The sequence below is a fragment of the Solenopsis invicta genome, chromosome 2 (assembly GCF_016802725.1).
Source record: "Solenopsis invicta isolate M01_SB chromosome 2, UNIL_Sinv_3.0, whole genome shotgun sequence".
Taxonomy (NCBI): domain Eukaryota; kingdom Metazoa; phylum Arthropoda; class Insecta; order Hymenoptera; family Formicidae; genus Solenopsis; species Solenopsis invicta.
Genome location: NC_052665.1, coordinates 6,072,182 through 6,092,714, shown reverse-complemented (window position 1 = coordinate 6,092,714; position 20,533 = coordinate 6,072,182). Strand labels below are relative to the sequence as shown.

At 30.6% G+C, this 20,533-nt stretch overlaps 7 protein-coding genes across 11 annotated transcripts; 3 read left to right on the top strand and 4 right to left on the bottom strand.

Annotated features, from left to right (window-relative positions):
* The first annotated feature begins 345 nt into the window (after nucleotides 1–345).
* On the top strand, nucleotides 346–3,212 carry LOC105196732 (pyridoxal phosphate homeostasis protein). Of its 2 annotated transcripts, XR_005576447.1 has the most exons (6): nucleotides 346–558; nucleotides 632–767; nucleotides 939–1,299; nucleotides 1,402–1,643; nucleotides 1,724–1,902; nucleotides 3,019–3,212. XR_005576447.1 is itself a non-coding variant. In XM_011162807.3 (5 exons), the coding sequence occupies exons 2-5, from the start codon at nucleotides 675–677 to the stop codon at nucleotides 1,793–1,795; spliced, it is 768 nt and encodes a 255-aa protein (XP_011161109.1). In that variant the 5' UTR covers nucleotides 346–558; nucleotides 632–674; the 3' UTR covers nucleotides 1,796–2,168. The 2 variants fall into 2 exon arrangements, 1 of the variants encoding a protein (XP_011161109.1); XM_011162807.3 differs by lacking the exon at nucleotides 3,019–3,212 and having other exon boundaries at nucleotides 1,724–2,168.
* A 1,112-nt stretch (nucleotides 3,213–4,324) lies between these two features.
* On the top strand, nucleotides 4,325–5,723 carry LOC113002973 (heterogeneous nuclear ribonucleoprotein 87F). Its single transcript, XM_026130287.2, has 3 exons — nucleotides 4,325–4,637; nucleotides 4,990–5,101; nucleotides 5,310–5,723. Exons 1-3 carry the CDS (start codon nucleotides 4,629–4,631, stop codon nucleotides 5,489–5,491), a joined length of 303 nt encoding a protein of 100 aa, XP_025986072.1. The 5' UTR covers nucleotides 4,325–4,628; the 3' UTR covers nucleotides 5,492–5,723.
* A 230-nt stretch (nucleotides 5,724–5,953) lies between these two features.
* LOC105200838 (cuticle protein 67) lies at nucleotides 5,954–6,861 on the bottom strand. The gene is made up of 2 exons (XM_039458167.1): nucleotides 6,620–6,861; nucleotides 5,954–6,503 (listed from the first exon to the last, which is right to left on the bottom strand). The coding sequence occupies exons 1-2, from the start codon at nucleotides 6,629–6,631 to the stop codon at nucleotides 6,093–6,095; spliced, it is 423 nt and encodes a 140-aa protein (XP_039314101.1). The 5' UTR covers nucleotides 6,632–6,861; the 3' UTR covers nucleotides 5,954–6,092.
* A 532-nt stretch (nucleotides 6,862–7,393) lies between these two features.
* Nucleotides 7,394–8,900, bottom strand: LOC105200837 (MORN repeat-containing protein 4 homolog). 2 transcript variants are annotated; one of them, XM_011168595.3, is made up of 5 exons: nucleotides 8,617–8,900; nucleotides 8,261–8,444; nucleotides 8,053–8,162; nucleotides 7,715–7,908; nucleotides 7,394–7,423 (listed from the first exon to the last, which is right to left on the bottom strand). In XM_011168595.3, exons 1-4 carry the CDS (start codon nucleotides 8,624–8,626, stop codon nucleotides 7,760–7,762), a joined length of 453 nt encoding a protein of 150 aa, XP_011166897.1. In that variant the 5' UTR covers nucleotides 8,627–8,900; the 3' UTR covers nucleotides 7,394–7,423; nucleotides 7,715–7,759. The 2 variants fall into 2 exon arrangements, with proteins under 2 accessions (XP_011166897.1, XP_011166898.1); XM_011168596.3 differs by lacking the exon at nucleotides 7,394–7,423 and having other exon boundaries at nucleotides 7,546–7,908; nucleotides 8,617–8,898.
* A 13-nt stretch (nucleotides 8,901–8,913) lies between these two features.
* LOC105200840 (MMS19 nucleotide excision repair protein homolog) lies at nucleotides 8,914–13,694 on the bottom strand. 3 transcript variants are annotated; one of them, XM_011168603.3, is made up of 9 exons: nucleotides 13,004–13,690; nucleotides 12,419–12,657; nucleotides 12,007–12,339; nucleotides 11,315–11,906; nucleotides 10,936–11,217; nucleotides 10,125–10,840; nucleotides 9,779–10,036; nucleotides 9,525–9,689; nucleotides 8,914–9,241 (listed from the first exon to the last, which is right to left on the bottom strand). In XM_011168603.3, the coding sequence occupies exons 1-9, from the start codon at nucleotides 13,134–13,136 to the stop codon at nucleotides 9,053–9,055; spliced, it is 2,907 nt and encodes a 968-aa protein (XP_011166905.2). In that variant the 5' UTR covers nucleotides 13,137–13,690; the 3' UTR covers nucleotides 8,914–9,052. The 3 variants fall into 3 exon arrangements, with proteins under 3 accessions (XP_011166905.2, XP_039314077.1, XP_039314080.1); XM_039458143.1 differs by lacking the exon at nucleotides 13,004–13,690 and adding an exon at nucleotides 12,911–12,934; XM_039458146.1 differs by lacking the exons at nucleotides 8,914–9,241; nucleotides 9,525–9,689 and having other exon boundaries at nucleotides 9,872–10,036; nucleotides 10,109–10,840; nucleotides 13,004–13,694.
* On the top strand, nucleotides 13,675–15,693 carry LOC105200839 (cytochrome c oxidase assembly protein COX15 homolog). The gene is made up of 6 exons (XM_011168600.2): nucleotides 13,675–13,692; nucleotides 13,762–14,001; nucleotides 14,079–14,205; nucleotides 14,455–14,587; nucleotides 14,664–15,291; nucleotides 15,356–15,693. Exons 2-6 carry the CDS (start codon nucleotides 13,840–13,842, stop codon nucleotides 15,608–15,610), a joined length of 1,305 nt encoding a protein of 434 aa, XP_011166902.1. The 5' UTR covers nucleotides 13,675–13,692; nucleotides 13,762–13,839; the 3' UTR covers nucleotides 15,611–15,693.
* A 406-nt stretch (nucleotides 15,694–16,099) lies between these two features.
* Nucleotides 16,100–19,973, bottom strand: LOC105200841 (ubiquitin domain-containing protein 1). Its single transcript, XM_011168604.3, has 4 exons — nucleotides 19,752–19,973; nucleotides 18,843–19,202; nucleotides 18,641–18,759; nucleotides 16,100–18,530 (listed from the first exon to the last, which is right to left on the bottom strand). Exons 1-4 carry the CDS (start codon nucleotides 19,831–19,833, stop codon nucleotides 18,369–18,371), a joined length of 723 nt encoding a protein of 240 aa, XP_011166906.1. The 5' UTR covers nucleotides 19,834–19,973; the 3' UTR covers nucleotides 16,100–18,368.
* Nucleotides 19,974–20,533: the final 560 nt, after the last annotated feature.

Here is a 20,533-nt window from a genome sequence, read left to right as displayed (position 1 = left end):
GATCTCGCACGGAGAGAGTATTGACCAATCACATTAATCAGTTGGTCGAATTGTTCAAATACGATTGGTCAATTCTTTAGCCATTCAAGATTTCAGAGCGATTTCCAGCGATTTCACAAACGTTACTAGTGGTGCGTTTCGCGAATTAAGGGCCACTTGCACCAACGCCGATTAACTTAATCGCTGATTAGTCTATCGGAATTGACCAATCGTATTTGTCGTTAAGTAAAAACGACAAATGCGATTGGTCAATTCCGATAGACTAATCAGCGATTAAGTTAATCGACGTTGGTGAAAGTGGCCCTAAGTGTCAATCATGATTGGTCAATTTTACTTAACGACAAATGCGATTGGTCAATTCCGATAGAAAAATTTAAGTTAATGGGCGATTAAGTTAATCAGCGTTGGTGCAAGTGGCCCTAAAGGCTTTATAGGGGAAAAAGGCCTCTATTGTTGTGATTGAGTTCCAAAACTCATTGTGAAAAATGATTTTAATTTTCCTTGTAGATCAGATGACGGATGACGGATAGATTTTGAGACACGTGAGATAATTTTTAGGTTCGAAAGAATGAAAATAAGTACAGAAAAATATCGTTTAAAAAGAGAAAACTAAATATTTTTATCATTTTAGATAAATGAATATGCTCGATTATTAATTAGGAGGCAATTTTTACATGGCAACATTAAAATTCAGCATGGCAGAAGTGGCAGCAAGTTTAAAAACCGTCTACGACAAGATATCATGTGCTGCTGCAAAGAGAGCACCGGTATTATTTTCCATACTTGGTTCTTACTATTAATTAAATATATAAATTTATCTTTTTTTTATGAATGCACTGAATAATTATATGAAGGACATTGTATTCTGAAATATAAGGATTAGACGAGAAATGTATGTCATTCTTGCATAGATCAAGAAATGTATATCATTCTCACAGGAATATCGATATTATGAACCGCGACTGGTAGCTGTTAGCAAATTGCAATCCACAGGATCGATTTTAGCCGCATACGAGGCTGGTCAAAGACATTTCGGAGAAAATTATGTGAACGAGTTATTGGAGAAGGCAGACAGCCCACTGATTCTTGAAAAATGCAAAGAAATTCGATGGCATTTTATAGGCAATTTACAAAGGAATAAGGTCAACAAAGTTTTAAGTATACCGCATTTATATGTCATAGAAACTGTCAATAGTGAGAAACTTGCAAATACACTTAATAATTCATGGCCAAAATTTCGAAAGAGTGATGACAGTAAATTAAATGTCATGGTGCAAGTTAATACAAGTGAAGAAAAGGGTAATGAAATATTTATTATATTTTTTATGTTTTATGTGAGAAAATTATAAATAGTTTTTGTTCAAATTTTGGATTCTGTAAAAAAAATAATTATAATTACAGAAAAAAATGGTTGTGATATTACACAAGTATCAAACCTTGTAAAATATGTTGTACAGAATTGTCCTAATTTGAATTTTATGGGCCTGATGACAATAGGAATGTTTGGATATGATATCACGAATGGACCAAATCCTGATTTTATTTGTTTAATAAATTGTAGAGAGAAGGTACATAACGAATTGGGAATTGATATAAAAGATATTGAATTATCAATGGGAATGTCTAATGATTATGAACATGCGGTAAGGCTTTGGACGATTTACTTGTGAGCAATGTTGCTAATTGGTCTTCATATAAAATACATCTATCATTTTCATTATAGATTGAACTTGGCAGTACAAACGTAAGAGTAGGAAGTGCCATTTTTGGCAATAGGCCACAAAAGAATAATTGAAAAAATATAATTGATATATTAAATCAATAATTTTATCTTAATGGAAAAAGATATATCGGGGAATAGGAATACATTTGTTTATCTTGACACATCTCCTAATCAGATATGTACGTATAATGAATATTCTTTCTGTAGAAAATACAGTTAATTTTCTCTATTCTAAGAGCTTTTCTCAATTCTTTTCTTTTGATATGTAAAATAAAAATGTTATGTATATTATCTTTCATTAAATTTGTCACTTTAATCTGATCAGAATGTGGATGGTAAAGGAGTTACACAATTCTGATTAAAAAAAAAATTGGAATAGAGAAAATTGTAAGAGATATATAATAGATATACATATGTATGAAAAATAAATGTACAAAATGATTTATAAAGTGTTAATAAAGATCATTAAAGTGTATTAAAATAAATTTATATCTTATTATACAATTTATTAGTAATATATATAATTGTCCTATTTTTAATAATATGAAATATTTTGTAAATAAATATAAACAAATTATTCAGCTTCAAGTTAATTTTATAAGCTTTAAGTATATATTGCAGTGACATCAGTAGTAGCCTCAAATATTATCTATTATTTAATTTAATAAAGTTTAAAAATTATTGACTTTCGAAATTTGTACAAAAATGTTTTTAATATTAATATACTTTTTTTTTTAATCTTAATCCTACATGGATCTACATTTTTGTAGGTAATTTTCCTACTTTATTCCTTTTTTGATTTATTTTTCAATAATGTAATTAATAAATTATAACAAACTTATTGTTAGTACAGAAATCTAACAGAAAAATACATAAATTATAATAATTAAAATAGAAAAAGAATGTATTTATTTTTTATTTTAATACAAATTTGACATTTTTGTAGTTGGAAAATACGATTTTGTACGTTTAAAACAAAGATCCGTTTTTTTATCTTTCTTTATATTTATTAAAATTGATTTGTAGATTTATGTTAATTAGACATCTTTATTTTTGTAAATATTATATAAATCTTTCTACTCTTCTTTTAAAACTTGTATTAATAAATCTATAATTTATATAAATATAAAAATTTATATAAATAATTAAATGAGATTTTGCCGAACTTTATTAATTTATTATGCGTATGAAGTTGATATGATAAAAGGGCGTGGTCCTATTCCAATTCTCAGCCTCATTATGTCGTACGGACACACATATGTAGGTCACCTTCACCTTTTTTTTTTTTTTTATAGGAGTGTTGTTCAAATGTATCTTGTGCAAGGTCACGAATTACGCAAGTTACCGCTCTTAAAAGTTATGGAAGTCAGTCAGTCACTTTCTTCGCAAAATCACAGGTCGTACGCAACGTCATTGCTCCCCTAGCAATAATCAATCGATCAAAACTAAAGCTATTCTACAAAGATGCTATAAGAATTAAAAAAAAAGAGCTTACGTAATAGAAATTACTAAAAATTATTATATATATTTTGTGCTGTAATTTCCCTTGAAATTATAACAAAAATAAGCTATTTAATATCCGAATATTAACCGAATATAACAACTTTGTCTTTTGAATTTAGAAATTTAGACGCATTCATAATTATATTATCTATTCAATATTCATTTTTCAATATTAAATAGTTCCTTGACACGTTCTTTATACTCAAATACAACCGGTTTTTCAAACAATCTACGAAGAATTATTTCTAAGAGAAAATATTTTTTTGGATATTAGAAACACAATATTATTTTTAAAAATATTTAAAAAAATTAAGAAATATTTTATAACATTCTTCTCTTACGTACTTCTCCACTCATATTGCAAGCAACAACTCCAGAAAAATTAGACACAAGTTGTCCTTATAATATACGTCAATAAAGAGACGGTTCCAATGCAACTTGACGTAATCTTGCATCAGACAATCATAAATAAGGAGATTGGTGCACACTGTAGTCTTACATGTTGAAATATTCATAATGCGAAGTACGAGACATGAGTGACTATTGCAGTTTGGCATATAAATTCAATAGTGATATTGGAATTCAAATGATATGTACAACACTTCAATATGAGTGTAAACAACTTAATAATTCAACATACTGTGTTATCTCTCTTATGATTTAATAAAATAAAATTTGTAAATTAATTGACATACATAAATGCACTATAAATTTTTTTTATTTTTTATATTTTTATATTTTGCACTTCACAAATTATGATATAGTATTAATTGTAATATTATTCTTATGGATTATAAAAAAGTGCAAAATATTGTTTTAATCCATTTTTTGGAAGAATTTTATATTAAAGTAGCAGCGTATAAAAAATATAAACGATATAAGAATTTGAATGTAATATACGAATGAATCAAATATTCTCGAGAATTGCAAATTCAATTTTTAAAAATTGACTGGAATTCAGTCGGTGGAATTTAAGATTTAAATTTTTATGTTTTCGGTACATTGTATTAAGCTATATTATTGAAATGTGCAAGTGTCGGCATATGAGAAAAGCTAATTTATTTTGCAGTATATTGCAGGAAAAAATTTCACATGAATTCTCGCTTCTGACGTCATAATGGAACGACTGTAACGAGAAAATAGGAGCCTTAATACCAATCCAGTGAAGGCGTAAAATATATTCATGGCTTAACGAGATACAATAATTTATAACTGTGATGCAATAACGTCTTACTATGAATATTGGAGCATGCGTGCACGCATAACACTAAAGTTTTTGGAAAAAATTGCACTGCATACAGTAGACAGGTTTACGGCAGCACGCGTATAAATAGGCTGTTAGATTTAGACAGAGCAGTCAATCCGTTCCTCGTGTTTCAACGGGAAATAGAAAAACGACATCATGTTCAAAGTAAGTATCTTTAAAGCAGAAACAATACAAGATCAAGATTATTTGTGTAATTCATGTTTATCATTTTGTATAAAAATAAAAATAATAAGTCAAGTTAAGGTTGTAAGACTCTGTTACATTTCTAGAATTATTATATATTTTTATATTACTTATAAAAAAAATATATTTGTAATTTATATACCATATGACTATTAGCAATTTAATTTAAAAATTATTTTTAATTTTAAGATAAATTTATATAATTAACATTATAAATAACGTTAATTAATATATATATATATATATATATATATATAACTTAATATTTTGAAATATAAAGTTTACAACATAAACATTTTTATAAATCTTGCAGCTCCTGGTAATCTTCGGCCTCTTGGCCATCGCAAATGCTGGCTTGATCGCTGCACCTGCGATCGCTATCAAGCCAGCTGCAGTTGCCATCGCTCCTGCGGTTGCTGTTAAAAGTATGGACACTTCTTTGTCGCTGAAAGAACACGTTAAACTCTATGCGATATAGCATTAAGAGAATTAGCATCCCATACTGTCACGATTTTGGAACTAAAGCCACCATATAGGAGCCTTACAAATAATTAGTCGAGGATGCGGTAGAGGATGCGAATTCTCTTTCCCCATTTCTTCTCTTTATTTAATTTAACATTGTTTCTGTTGTAGCTACGTGGGGTGGTGCTGGCTGGAATGGTGCTGGCTGGAATGGTGCTGGCTGGAATGGTGCTGGATGGAATGATGCTGGCAAATGGGGTAATGGCGCGTGGGGCAACGGCGCGTGGGGTAACAACGGCGCGTGGGGTAACAACGGCGCGTGGGGTAATGGCGCGTGGGGACTTAAGGGTTAGACTTAGATTCTTTTACATTGACTGAGATATAAAAAAACCCACCGCTATCCCACCAACAACTATACATTACAAAATGTACCTCGCCCCTAATATCAGACACATCCGATTCGCTGATGCAGTTTCCTCTAAAGTCAAAATTTTCTTTTTTTATTAGAAAGTTTTCCCTGTTCTATTTAAAATTGTTAATACATTATTGAAAGTGCCACGAAAAAACATGAAATAATAAAATTTTAGATAAAAAAAACTTGGATGTTGTTTTATCTCGTACAAGGTGTATTTTATCCCCAGTGCTTCCACAAATTAAACATTTCCTAAAATAAAATAATATGAAAGACTTGCTACGGTAGTAGCTTCTGCGTATATATATTATCCTCACAATTTGTAATACGTAATACAATTCCTCTCAAACGATTTTCAAACGAAAGACTTGTAGGTAAAAAAAAATCAAGCGCTGATTATAGAATACAATTTTTATTGCATAACTACTTATATTGTAGTGTCATTAATTTGCCACGTACAAAAGCAGTTACAGGCGCCGAGGATTTCCGAATAAATATAATATGTATCGTATAAAGTCGCGGATAATATGAATACGATCGATTTAATAGGCATAGGCGATTCCGATCGGGCTGCTGTAGCTCATGTGAGATACCTCGACGGCCGGCGAGTAAGCGACTCCAAGAGCGGCCGGGCGTATAGCCGATAGGGCCGGTACAGCGGCCGCGGCGTATGTCAACGGGGCTGGATGAGCAAGATGAGCGTAGGTGGTGACAGCCGGGTTAGTCACACGGATGTCTGCCTTGCTTGAGCTAGAGAAGGGCGTATCGATGGTCTTGGTTTGCGTTGCCACCTGCGCCAGATTACCATGACTGCGTAGAATGTTGTCGGACGTTGACGTGATGGCATGGGGTTGAATATGCGCTATCGGCGCGATCTGATACTGCAGAGCGGAAGGCAAGGCTCCGATGTAGCCGGCGTTGGCCGCGGCCAACATGCAGGCGATTACGAATAGCTGAAATAGTATTTTTCTTAACAACGGAAGCTTTGAAACTTTAAGAATGCAGATTTATTTCTATACGTTTTCTATATTCACTTAGAATTTAATTGATCGCAGTTGATCGTACGTACCTTAGCTGCCATTTTGCTGTACGGGTTGAAGATTCTGCGATGACTTTCGCGTCTGAACTGAAATACGAATGCTACAGTCCGTGACAATCGGTACTTTTATACTTGGCGGACAAACGACGAGCCACACGAAATCTTTCGGTACCTACAGTTCGCCATGGTGGGATATAGTGTCAAGGATATATTTAATGTTGCGCCATTACGGTGAGCGTCTTACTCCCCGTTGAATCGTGTGCCCTTCCGATGATTTATAACTTAAAATGTTTCTTCTTGTTATTATATCGTTCTGCGAGATAATAATATTAAAAATTCATCAGTTATTTACTTCTATTTCTAACAATATTTAAATTTTACAAATTCTAAAACTCATTGTATTTAATGTATCGCTCTTAATGAGAACGTACTGAATTTTTACAAATATCACAATTTAAATTTACTGAAAAATTTGAATTTATTTTCCTTAATTTTTATATAATTTAAAGTGAATTTTATTTATATATGCTAAAATCTTTTATATTCTTACAAAAAAGATACAAATAAAAGAGATACAAGAAAAGCAATATGAAGAACTTGCTTCTTATCCTATCTTTTAATTTAATGTTTCTAAATCTAAAATTTCAATTTTCACATATTGTTATACTAAAACATTACATGTGCGATCTCATATATTGGTCGGTGCCGCACCTTTAGCTTCAAAACTGGAACATCCGGCTTGGCCACGCCTCTCCGAGCGGAAAGTAGTCTAGCCTTGTGTTCCCTCTCAAACTTTTTCTTTTGGAGCATAACTCGTTACAATTACACTTCATTCTACATTCAGGAAACTGGCATCATTGACATTGCCCGCATTTTAATTTTACATAAAAAGATAAATCTGTATTTCTTTTTCCAATACGAATGCGAGGCATATGCTTTCAGACATTGAAATTTCACTCGTGGATAGAGAAGATTTAATTAAATGCACAAGCTTCAAATACACATGCATATAATAAGATGAAGAGTATTTAATAATAAAATTCTAAATATTAACGCAGTTTTTTATTATTATTAAAATAATATCAATGACAGAAAAATATTAGCTAGCAAATAAAAACTACATACGTTCTTTTTTAGTAGCTATGCATCTACAATTTATTCTATTTCCGTTTAATTGCACTGAGTACGTGCCATCATAGAAATTTTTTGCGCCTTCTGCACTATGTCAGGACAACGTCGTCGCCTTATCAATCTGCAATCTTGAAAGAAACCTTCATTTCTCGGAAATCCATGCGATCCATCGGCATAAGTCACTAAACCTATGATTATCGAATAAAAAATACAATTCACATCCGAATTATAATTGAAAAACAATAAGTATTTAGTTTAAAAATTGATTGTAGTGTTTTATTCACGAAATATAAAATAATTGATAAAAAAATTATTGTAACTTAATTGTATACCTAAGCCCCAGATACGACCCCCGCGAAATTCTCCTTCAAATTTCATTCCGTCGGCTCGCCAGAAAACACCATGGCCGTGAAACCATCCTTGCATAAATTCTCCCTCGTACCTAAAAGAGAACGTAAATGATTTTGTATAAATATATATAAGGGACAATATTTCTGAGTGAAACGCGTAATTTCGAGGTAAACTTGTGGTATAACTTACTTTGCTCCGTCGGAAAATACAATAACTCCCAAGCCGGAGCATAATCCATTTTGAAACGCTCCATCGTATCGCGTTCCATCTGGTAGTACTAATAGACCTGCGCCGTGTTTCAGTCCTCTACGATTCCAATCGCCGATATATTTTGTACCATCGTTATATTTGTATGCACCATTCTTTGCCACACCTGTAGACGCGTAGTATACAGACATTTTATTAAAAAATCAAACATTTTATTTAATAAAAAAGTGTTCGTATTATTTTTATGTTTTGAACATAATTAACTTTAATTAAAAAATAAAAATAAAATTTAATTTAATCATATTCTAAAGTAAATAAGTACAATCGCATATTCTTACCGTCACCCATGTCTGCACTGCACTGAACACGTCTAAGTTGGCTGCGGTCATAATCCACTTACAAAATCAATTCTTTATTAAATTACGAAAGACACTGGAATGTTTTATAGCTCTGTATGAAAGCGGACGGATTTGTGATAAGTCGCGAGTTCGGGACCACATATCTCTAAGTTCATCATGTTTAACAAAAGTCACAGAAGAGGAAATAAAAAAATTATTTGGGATAGAGATAGGGAGACCTGCAAGATGCTTAGGAAAAGATAATGTGGATTAGACATGTAAATAAAGACATACAAATTTAGATATAACATGTTAATATTTGATAATGAAAAATTTACATTTTTTTAAATGTATATAAAGTAAGTGCAAAAAATATCTATAAAATCGCGTTAGATACATCTATATAGAACCAAATTATTATCTCTTATTCCTTTGTCTAGTCTCCAGATGCACCCACTAAGTACCATCGTGTTCTTGCTTCCACTGCAGCTTTTCTAACTAAGCGTTTGCGATCATCGATTATTATCCCCAATTTGTCTAATACTGTCTCCTTGTAGGGGTTTATTAGAATAACAGGATAATTAGCACAATGGGCTAAGCATTCTAGAGCCGCAATTCTGACACCCTATTATTAACAAAATATTAATTTACACAGTGATATATGATAAAAATTTAAAAAGTTTAAGTTAATGTAATTAATAATATAAATAATATATTTGAAATGGTGATTGTGGCATAAAAATCTGCTCTCTGTGTTAAAGATTTAGAACTAAACCCAGAACATATCAAATTTTTAATTGATTATCATTTTTTGGAAAGCAATGGCAAATTATCGAGAGTACCTTTGCCAAGACAATAATCACACAGTCATGAAAGACCGGAAGGACTTGAAAGAAAGAAATAATTACCATAATCCGATGCATTGATAACTGCATCAGCCTCGGTATTACACATTGTAAATTATCAGAAAAAACATCATGTTTCGTATTAAGAAAAAGTTTGAGTGATATCAATGTCCAGAGCACTAAATGTTCATTGCTAAGCGATAGAGACTCGATCAACAGTGGCACCAACTGAAAACACAATATATTAATCAAAATATTATTTCTATTGCAATATTTTTATTACCGATGCAATTTTATTATTAATGATAAAAACTTACCTCGGTTAAATGCAAAAATAATAATTCTTCAGGTATTTGTTCTAATAAATGTACCAAAGCAATAAGATAATTCTGTCTCATTGTTTTTGTAAAGTTAATATTTTGTCGCAACAAATGTTCAAACACTCTTTGTTTGTAAAAGATTTTTACGTCGCAGAAATTTTCCGTTATCAAAATATCCTCATATTTACTTACTAAAATTTGATATTGTTCACCTGTAAATTGACCTAGTTCATCGTGACTTAATAGGTGTGAAAGCTGTAAAAACAAAGATAAAAAACATTATATTATTTATATTATTTGTATTATAACGTATTAAATTATAATTACATTTAACTACACGTACATTCTCCAGAAAGTATTGAGATTTTGCATATCCTCTCATGACAAGTGCTTTAGTCATCCAAATTTGAAAATTAACTGTATGTTGCTTTAATTTGATGTCATTGTTTGCACTTAAATTATTATTTATTTTGTCTTCTAGATAAGATACAACCCTATCAAGATCTGACACTTTCATTTTATTTAATAACACAGATAAAAATTTACAGCTCGTTTGCCTTATATCCACATTGCAATTGCTAGTTGCTAGATTATACAGATTTTCCACCATATTATTATTTATATTCAGGTCAATATTTTTTCGTAAAGAAATAAAAAGATTCATCATTACAGTTACATCAGTTTCGGGAATTTTTGTATTTAAAGCCACAGCGTATTTCTCTACAATCACACGTTGTTCCTCAATTGTAAGATTTCGTATAATTAACTGGCATATATTAGATATCAACATTTTAGAATCGACAACATTGGTTTCGTATAAAATTAATTTATCAATAATATGGCATTCCTTATATAGAAATTCATGTATATTGTAATCAGATTTCTTTAGAGTAACCAACTTCTGGATATTCTGTAATGCTGTGACACATATATCAGTATTAACAGTATTTGTTATCATTGTAACTATTTTTGGGAGTATTACACAACCCAGTTCAGGTATTTTAGCAATCGCTGCTAAAGCTTTTATTCTACGTTTTAATAATTCCATCTTCGTTTCATCTGAAACATTTCATCAACATTACTCTTCACGTTCCTATATTTTATATTATCAAATGCAAATATACGTTAATACTGTATATCCGTATTTAACTTACCTATATTTGATAACAATCTCTCTTTAACTAACATTGATATTTCTTCAAGATATAACGTTGCAAAATCTATAATAGTTGTATGACATACAATTTGTATTTTATCGCATCCTGTTTCAATTTCATTGCATACCGCATTATATAACATAGAACGTTGCACATCATTTAAGTATGCCTTTTGAATTGTTAAACCAAAGAATATTTTACTTTTTAATTCAGTATTCTCTATTGTTAAGTCATCTAAATACATTTGAGGTACATTTGTCCATGATAACTCTGGAACATCTAATTAAATTTCATTATATTTAAGTTCAATGAGCAATAGTAATAATACAATAAAATGCAAAACTTTTATCACATTAATTTCACTGCTTCAACTTACCTTGAATGCAAAAATCGTGATTGGAACATATCTTCATCCAATTATTTAATGTTTCTATCAATGCAATTTTGTCATTTAACGAAGTTTTTGTAGAATATTGTCCAATACATAGAGGTATTGCAATTTTCAAGATGTGTATACACATCATTTTGTCAACTGTGGCTATTGTTTCCAATAGTGTTTGGCAGGGTCTATACAAACTAAGTTGCACATCGCACAACGACCATTTTATATCGGCGATTATCTTGTCAATGAAATTTTTACAAACAGTTTCATTAACTAACATAACTTTAATTAAAGACGTTATTGCTTGTAAAGCAGCATCTCTTATTTTAATGTCTCTTCCGGACACTATTTCTTTCTGCAAAATTGTCCACAAGTCTGGTAGATAAGATTCTATTTTTGACAACCCAAACGTTTGAACACTTTCACGTAATAGATTTAAAGAATCAAGTTTAGCAACCATGAGAGTAGAACTCAATTTATCAATTACAAGAGGTAAGCAATAATCTGCAAATTCTGGAACAGCACATAAGCAAGGCATCAATTTTTCTGCCAAATCTTCCCGAGTCACATTTATATTTTCGCCGGACTGTAAATCACATAAATTATATATTTATATTATAAATATATAGTTATAAATATTTTACACAAAAAAATATAATAAAAAATTAAATTTGTAATATAATTACAGGATTAAAATCAACTGGAAAATAGCATGCCACAACTTCAAACATTTCTTCAGTTAAATGACCTAATGGAAATTCTTTTATAAAACGTGGTAGCATATTGAATATTAATATGAGATTATTTGGATCTCTTTCACCATCCATGGAACTGATAACACCATAAACTAAGTCTGGTCCCATAGATCTCAAATCATCTGATCTATTTTCTAGTAAATTTTTAAGTACTAGATATATTATGCGACGTTCAGGTAACAACTGAGATTGGCATTGAACGTGCTCAAACATAACTCTTAATAAGGATGATGATGCATTTTGAGGTAAATGGGTCATGTTCACCTAAAAAAAAAGAGTTTGTGATAATTTACTGAAAGAAAATAATACAGAAGATAAAAAAACTTCTGAAATAAATGCTCACAATTGCTTGAATACCATGTAGTACAGATGGTATAATACTATAATGATCCTTCATCCTATCGCAATAAAACGTAATAATGAAATGCAATTCTGATTCAGTCAGATAATCTTGGGGTAGCTGCGACAAGACAAAAGACAGGGCTGTAACCCCCTTTTCCCTCGTGAGCACATTTTGGTCTGTCATGTAAGAACCTAGTATCTCCACTAAGGTGCAGAGTTTCATAGAACCTGATTTTATTTCTGAAATAAAACATTTTATATTATCTTTCATGATATAATTTTGAATTATACATAATGAAATATATAAATTTCAGTATACATTTATTAAAACTCAAGAGATGTAACAATGATTAGGAAGATTCAAGTTGATACAAATATATAATTTGAAATTATATTTTTCTTATTCTGGAGAAATAATAGAATTGTTTCAATATATTATTTCTTTACTCTAAAAATACTTGAGCGAGATAAAACTTAATTTTGTATCTCTTACCACTGACTCTTTAATATTTTTCACATATGTAACATATGTAACACAAGTACATAAAATAATGTTTTAAAAAGATGTTTTTTATAAGACACGTACCGGAAGCTATATTTTTGCATAATGAACTTAGAGCCGCTGTATCTTTAAAACTAATATCCAGTCGTTCTTTTAAATCAAAATTCGGAGACGAGGCCATAACCAAAAACTGTTGTTTACACGAGATACTCAACATAACCCAGGCATGATGGTAGAAAAGCAACTAGAGAAGAGTCATCAAGGAATTCTATTTCAGTGTGATGTTTCGCACTGATTGGCTAACGAAAATGAAGCTTTTTGGGTGATCCTAAAATTCTCTATCGTACAATTTATCTGAATGGCTCGACGTATGATAAATGTAACATCAGCGCGTTCTTCAGGCACATTTTGCCTTTTAATTCTTATTTTTCCGACATTTACGATAGCCACGTGATAAGTAAGATTAAAGGGAGTGAAAATTTAAAAGGAGGAAAAGAGAAGGGAGGGACAGCTGTTTCAGAACTATCAATGGCCGCGTCCAGCAGCATCCAGCAGACTCAACATCAAACATGTTGAGGTATTCTTCTAGATCATCCAATCAGACCTTTAAATTTAGAAGAATACACCAATAACAACGAGCGCTCACTCGACTGTTGAATCTGCTGAATGTAGCCATTCAGAATATAGGTTAGCGCGGAATTGTCCGGAAACTTCGGAATAGAGGCAGAATAGGGAGACTTCAAAATAGAGGGCCGGGTGTATTTTCGAGAAGAGTGCGTTCATATAATTACTTCGGGATCTACGAGGCGTAATCTTATCGCATCTCATTTTTGCGTTTTCAGGAATTAACACTTCGCATACCGACACTCACGTTCATTAATGCTACGCTCATTCGCCGGGTCTTCTACGTTAATTGCAGCATGTTGAATGTCGTGAGGTATCATACGAAAGCATTAGGAGTGTATAACACTACGAGAAGCATATTTAGCCGGCAACACCTGTTTACGAATGCGAAAGCCGACGTCGTGCGATGTAACGATGTTTCCTTGAAGAAATACTGTTCAAAATTTCTATTGCAAAAGGTAATAAATTCATTGCACGTCTGACAATGCTGTGTGCATAAGCTAATGTTAAATATACTAATTTTAACGCTTGACAGAGACCGCTTCAACAAGTTAACGTTGTAACTCGCAATTATGCTTCAAAACCGAGCGGTAAACATGACAAGATTGTGGGATCTTGGTTGCTCACCTGCGGCGGCATGGTTTTCGTAGCAGTCGCGCTAGGTACCCTTATTTATTTTGTATACTATCACTACATCTGTGTTATTATCAAGAGCATTGTAGAAAAGACGTATGGAAAATAGAATCTTGAATGTAAAGTTCCTTATAAGTTCTAGTACACTCGTACCTGTGTGCAATTGAAATTTATGTAATATTTAATCGTACAATATATATTTAAGTACAAGTTAAGACAAATAAAATGTAATTTATAAAATGGTCAGAGATTATTTTTCCTTTCTTCTATGTATTTAGGTGGTATAACGAGACTTACTGAATCAGGCTTATCTATGGTTACCTGGAAATTGTTAGGAGAGAAAATGCCCCTCAATGAGGCTCAATGGCTCTCAGAATTTGAGCGTTACAAACAATTTCCTGAATATAAAATGTAAGAAACAAAACGATAATGTTGAACCAATGTAATAACATATAAGGACGTATTTATGCTGTTAATTTTTCTATAGAACCAACTACAATATGACATTGGAGGAGTTTAAACATATTTGGTGGATGGAATATTTGCACAGAATGTGGGGACGTTTAATTGGCGCTGCATTTGTAATTCCAGCAACGTATTTTTGGTATAAAGGTATGCTAAAACCAGGAATGAAAACGCGCGTTGTTGTCTTAGGATCTCTAATTGGCCTGCAAGGACTCATGGGATGGTACATGGTTAAATCTGGATTGGAAGATCGTTTTATAGAACCATCCGATGTCCCGCGGGTGTCGCAGTATCGTTTAGCCACGCACCTCGGATTGGCGTTGCTTTTGTATACTGGATTTCTCTATAACGCTTTGGATCATCTGATTCCTGCTCAAAAGCTAACTGTAAATGTCTCTGGTACTGTAATCGCGAGTAATGCATTGAAAGCACTGAAAAGATTTAAAGGATTAATTTACTCGACAAAAGGACTAGTATTTGTCACCGCTTTGTCGGGAGCATTTGTAGCTGGAATGGACGCTGGTCTTATTTATAACACTTTTCCAAAAATGGCAGATAAATGGATACCTGATGATATACTCGGTATATCTCCAGTATTAAGAAACTTTACAGAAAATCCAACTACAGTTCAATTTGATCACAGAATTTTGGTAAGCTATGCATACAGTTGTTAATTATGTTACATATTATTTCATATACATATAATTTATGCAGGGAATCACTACCATAGCATTGATTACTTGTTTGGGTGTTCTGTCTCGTAAACATAAGCTTCCTGGTCGAGGAAGAAAGGCTGTAGCTGCTGTACTTTGTGCTGGCTATCTTCAAGTACTTTTAGGCATTTCAACTTTATTATATCATGTTCCTCTAACGCTAGCTGCGTCACATCAATCTGGCAGTCTCATACTTTTAAGTAGTATAATTTGGCTGTGCCATGAACTGAAATATTTAGGAAAATTTGCTAAATAAATTTGAAAAATAGTACAACTGTAATTACAAATTTGTGACATTTTGTACAGATTAAAAATAAAAAAGATATTTTATTCACAAAACGTTACATTTTTCTTATTTATTCTTGTGTATTTTTTATATTACTTATTTTAGTAGTAGGATATCAGATAGAGCTTTTTATTATTTTCATAACGTTTTCGCGCTTTATTTCACAATATATTGTTATAATAATTAGTGATTAATCTTAGGAACTATTATATACATACTATAACTTTGTTTTCTAAACAACATGTATATTATCAAATATATGTAACATGAAATAATTTTTTTGTATAATTATAACTAATTTTACGTTTTCAGAATGTGACACAATTTCAAAAAATATCAGTGCGTGAAGATCGTGAAATACATATATGCGTAACAATCGTTCCAGAACAAAATTCAGTTCAATATCAATTATTTTGAAATATGTTATGAATTATGCGTAAGCGAGAAATAACTCTTTTATATTATTAGAGATATAATTTATTATTTAACTCAATTCTTCAGAAAATATCTTTACATATAGAGCACTTATTCTATTATGGCCAATTATTTGTTGATTTTAAAATACTTCGCATGCATTGGTCCAATACAGTAATTATTAATATTAAGTACCATTTTTTATCAGGCAGTTAAATTACATTTCATTATTGTAACATTTTTTATTTACATAAGAGTTATTTTCTTCCTATTTTGGCGACGTTTGACATCACACTTTTGCTTAATATTAAACTGAGCGCTAGTATTAATAGAACTTGCATCTTAAAATATTGAATACGAAGAAAGTATTATTCAAAACGGCCAAATTTTATATTAATTATTGTTACACGAGATCTACAAATATAAATACACATGAATTATATAATCTAGAGATCTTATTTAATATCTTCTGAATCTGTTATTATGTGTTTGTGTATCGCTAGAGCATATTTTTTGATGAAAGAAATGATTATTGCGCTCAATTTTTACCATACAAATTGTATTGGTGTTTCTTTTATAATTTGGACACTTTTTAAACTGTTACGAAATAATTGTATCTTCTAAGCTTAACATCAGTTTGATAAAAAGAGATGCACCATTATTGGGACTCTTCTGCATTGAACAGTACTTAATAATTAATACTACATATGCGTATAAATGCAATTTTACTGGTTATAATTTTTCTATAATTTTCAAATACATTAGTCTCTTCGTCGTCTTTTTGTGAAAAAAGAAATTTTCACTTCATTGACACGCATCTTTAGAAGAAAGGAGATTGATATTGTAGCTGGCAAAATTATGTACCAGAGCTATTAAAATATTAAAATTTTAATAAACTAGTCAAAATTGGGCAGTGCAGTTTTTTATACGCACAATTTAAGTGATACATATAAAATACAAGATTATCATGATTAAATCTTATTCAATAATGATAATCATTGACTTGTTTGATGCAAAGCACTCTGTGAGAACTTGTCTCTGGTATATACAATATATGCAATATATGTATTGCACATATAGTAAACCTATTGGTTACATAATTCGTAATTTTGTTTATGTGACATAAATGCAAATTTACCCTTAGTCTTATTATCATAATTCTCTTCTAAAATGATTCAGTTGTCAAAATCTTATTTAACATCTTAACTATACTTACAAAACAATGTTAGGCCTACAAAAATTTAGATTTTTACGAAAAAATAAAATGTGAGTATATAATAATTTAAAATTATTTTACTATATTATGTTAGAGAGTAGGACAATGGATGTATTAGAACAGAAATATTAGTGTAGAATATACGTATTAAGAAACTGAAATAAATTCTTATATTATTTTCTTACGTAAGACTAATTCTTGACAAAAATTACAAAGAAGTAAGTCAATAGTTTCAAATAGAACATAGATTGTTAAACAAGTCCTAAGTGTATAGTATTTTGCAATGAGTATTATATTTTCTTTTTTTCACTATTGTCAATTGAATACAGTTTATGCTTTTCGTATTCATACGTGATGTAATGACACGCAATGACACAAATAGATAAAAAATCACCATTTCCCCTCTTTTGCAAAAGCAATATTCTATACTTTATATAATATGTATATATAAAGTATATATAGTGATATATATATTTTTTTTTTATAAAATATTACCTCACATAATGGCCGTTCCGTTTCAATGTACAATTCAATATGTCACTTAATAAGTTTTGCAATAAGAAAAGAAAAATTTTGATAATGTGACACTGCATAAACTTACATTACGAATTATAAAAAATAGTATGTTCATACGTTTGTATGTATATATATCTTACGTAGATATAAATAAATCATTTCAGTCAATTTTCTTGATGAAAAAAATTCATCATATTGAAAAAAGCCGAATTTATAAAGATATGCTTGTTTTATTCTATTAGTATTTTCTCTCTTTCTCACTCTTACTCCTACACACATAACTTTTTTTATTATACACTTTTATTGCATGTGATAACGTATATGGATAAATATATGATACATAGCGAAAAGAAAATTGCACTTAATTCGCGATTTCATTAAATAAATTTATAATAGAAAGTTTTGTTATGTCCAATTTATCCTAAAATGATTCATCACTCTACAATTATGTGACAATAAAAGTAAAAACTATAATATTCTTTGATATATGATTAACAAGTTTTGTTAACAAGCGTAAAAGTATGCCTATTACTGATTACTGATTAAAACATACTTTGTTATGTGTTTATGCATGTTATCAGTTCAGCTAGTCTTCCCAGAGATGTTATCTGATTTCTCTGGATTTACAATTACTTGTATTATGTAACCTGGCTGTACCTTTGCTTCTTCTACATGCATTTTATCACCAAGCAATTTCCCACCAAAGAACCACCTTTGACGTGAAGGTTCCAAACCCTCTTGACTCTATAAACAATAAAATTATTACTATTATTATTAGCATTATCAGTTACAAGCAATTATTCTAATATAACATATATACATTTGATTAAATATTTAATTAATCTTATACAAACCTGTAATTTTTTCTTAGCAATAGCAATAGTGTCATTGCTATAAACAGGTAGTTTAACTTCTCCTAAAGTAGTCGATAGTCTAAGTTTTAAAGTTTGTTCTGTTCCTTCGTCGACTGGTTCTGTACCAAATTAATACAGTAACAAAATAAAACAAAACTTCTGCAAATTATTACACTGAAATAAACTTTCAAAATTTTGTTACCTGAGCAATCAGCAGGTGAGTCTCTCCCACTATCTTCTTTTACGATATTAATTGGGTAGGATAAACAATAAATAGGTACTTGATAACGAGTCCCTAACTCGTCATAACATTCGGTTAAGAAACCATTTGGTACAGAAATATTAGCTCCATCTAATATGGCCTGTGCCAACTGATAATCCTGTGCTTCTGCTGCAGTTGCACCTGCCCTCAGTGCGTCCCAAATTTCTTTACGACCATCAAATGCTGGTGCAGTGTCCCAAAATTCATCTCGCTTACTTCTCAGCTGACCCTCAGTTAGAGGTACATCCGATTTCCATCTGATTACCTCGTGACATAAAAGATGATTTTTTCTTGTATTCCCTATATAAATTAATCGTTTTATTCACAGAGATAAATATATATCAATTTATTAAAATCTTAAAAATTCTCTTTTATAAAACTGCTACATCTAAATAACACAAAATCTATGTAATGACAGTAAATAATTTAATTTTTTTGGTGTTTTTTTATATAATTTCTTTTTCACATCATAAAGACAACTATATAATTGTTAAATTTGTAAATATATTATAAAACTGTGTTAATTAATAAGAGCATCTAGTCAAATCTAAATTTTATGATCAATAAAAAGTTATTGAAATAAAACCTTTAGAAAGTGTCAAGTAAAAATCAGCCAATAAACTCCATATAATCTACACATGCATTGCTGTTACGTTGATTTTACTATGTTGATATTACTCAAACTACAATTTTATAATTATTGAACTTAATTGAGTAGATATGAATGATACTCCACTTAATAGATAACGTACACCTCAGATACAAAGACAAAAATAAAGTTAAAGTGACTTCAAGGTTAGTTGATGTTCAATGTATCTTCTACAGAAAAGATTTCGATGGCAATCTCACCCGAATTAGTTCTGCTCGAATTTTCCGATGTATCATTGATTGAGGCATTTCTTGCCCTCGTTATACCTATGCAGCCTCCCATTCTACACAACCGGAGCAAGTAAACATTTCACTAAAATTTAATAACACTTCGCATGCCATTTTCTTCCATCTTATCCAATCGAACTCTTGTCGTAGCCATATTGCGTGTTTTCAAGGAGAAATGAGGTTTACATCTCCGCTAACTTGGGTTTGAGCTTTAACTGAGATTCTCATTTCTAGCCGCTAGATGGAGTTTGAATCCCTAATTTACCCAGAGTTGAATAAGAATCTTCATCGAATGAAATTTGAAACTCTGCTGGGAAAGATTTTTATCTGTTTTATCTGTCGCGACGTATTGTTGTTCACGCAATCTTCGATAAGCAATTTCACATTATTTAATTATTATTTTAATAAATGATAAATTAATCATTATTTATACATTGCGCGTGTTACATTTTAAATTTATTATTGATATAATGTCAATGATATTAAATTTAACAAAATACGTTAAATCTCTTAAAAATAAAGCAATTTAAAAAAAATAGATAAGATTCAATGATCCAAACTCTAAAACTTCCCTTAGAAAGACAAAATAATGCAACAAATCAGCAATATATAAAATTAAATTTTAACCGGTTAATATAATATATATTGATTAATTTAAAATTAAATAATAATTTTATTTCTTTTATAAATGTGATCATTAAGAAATTTAAATGACGAACAACGAAAAATATTAATGCGCAGTATCGCAGAGCGTT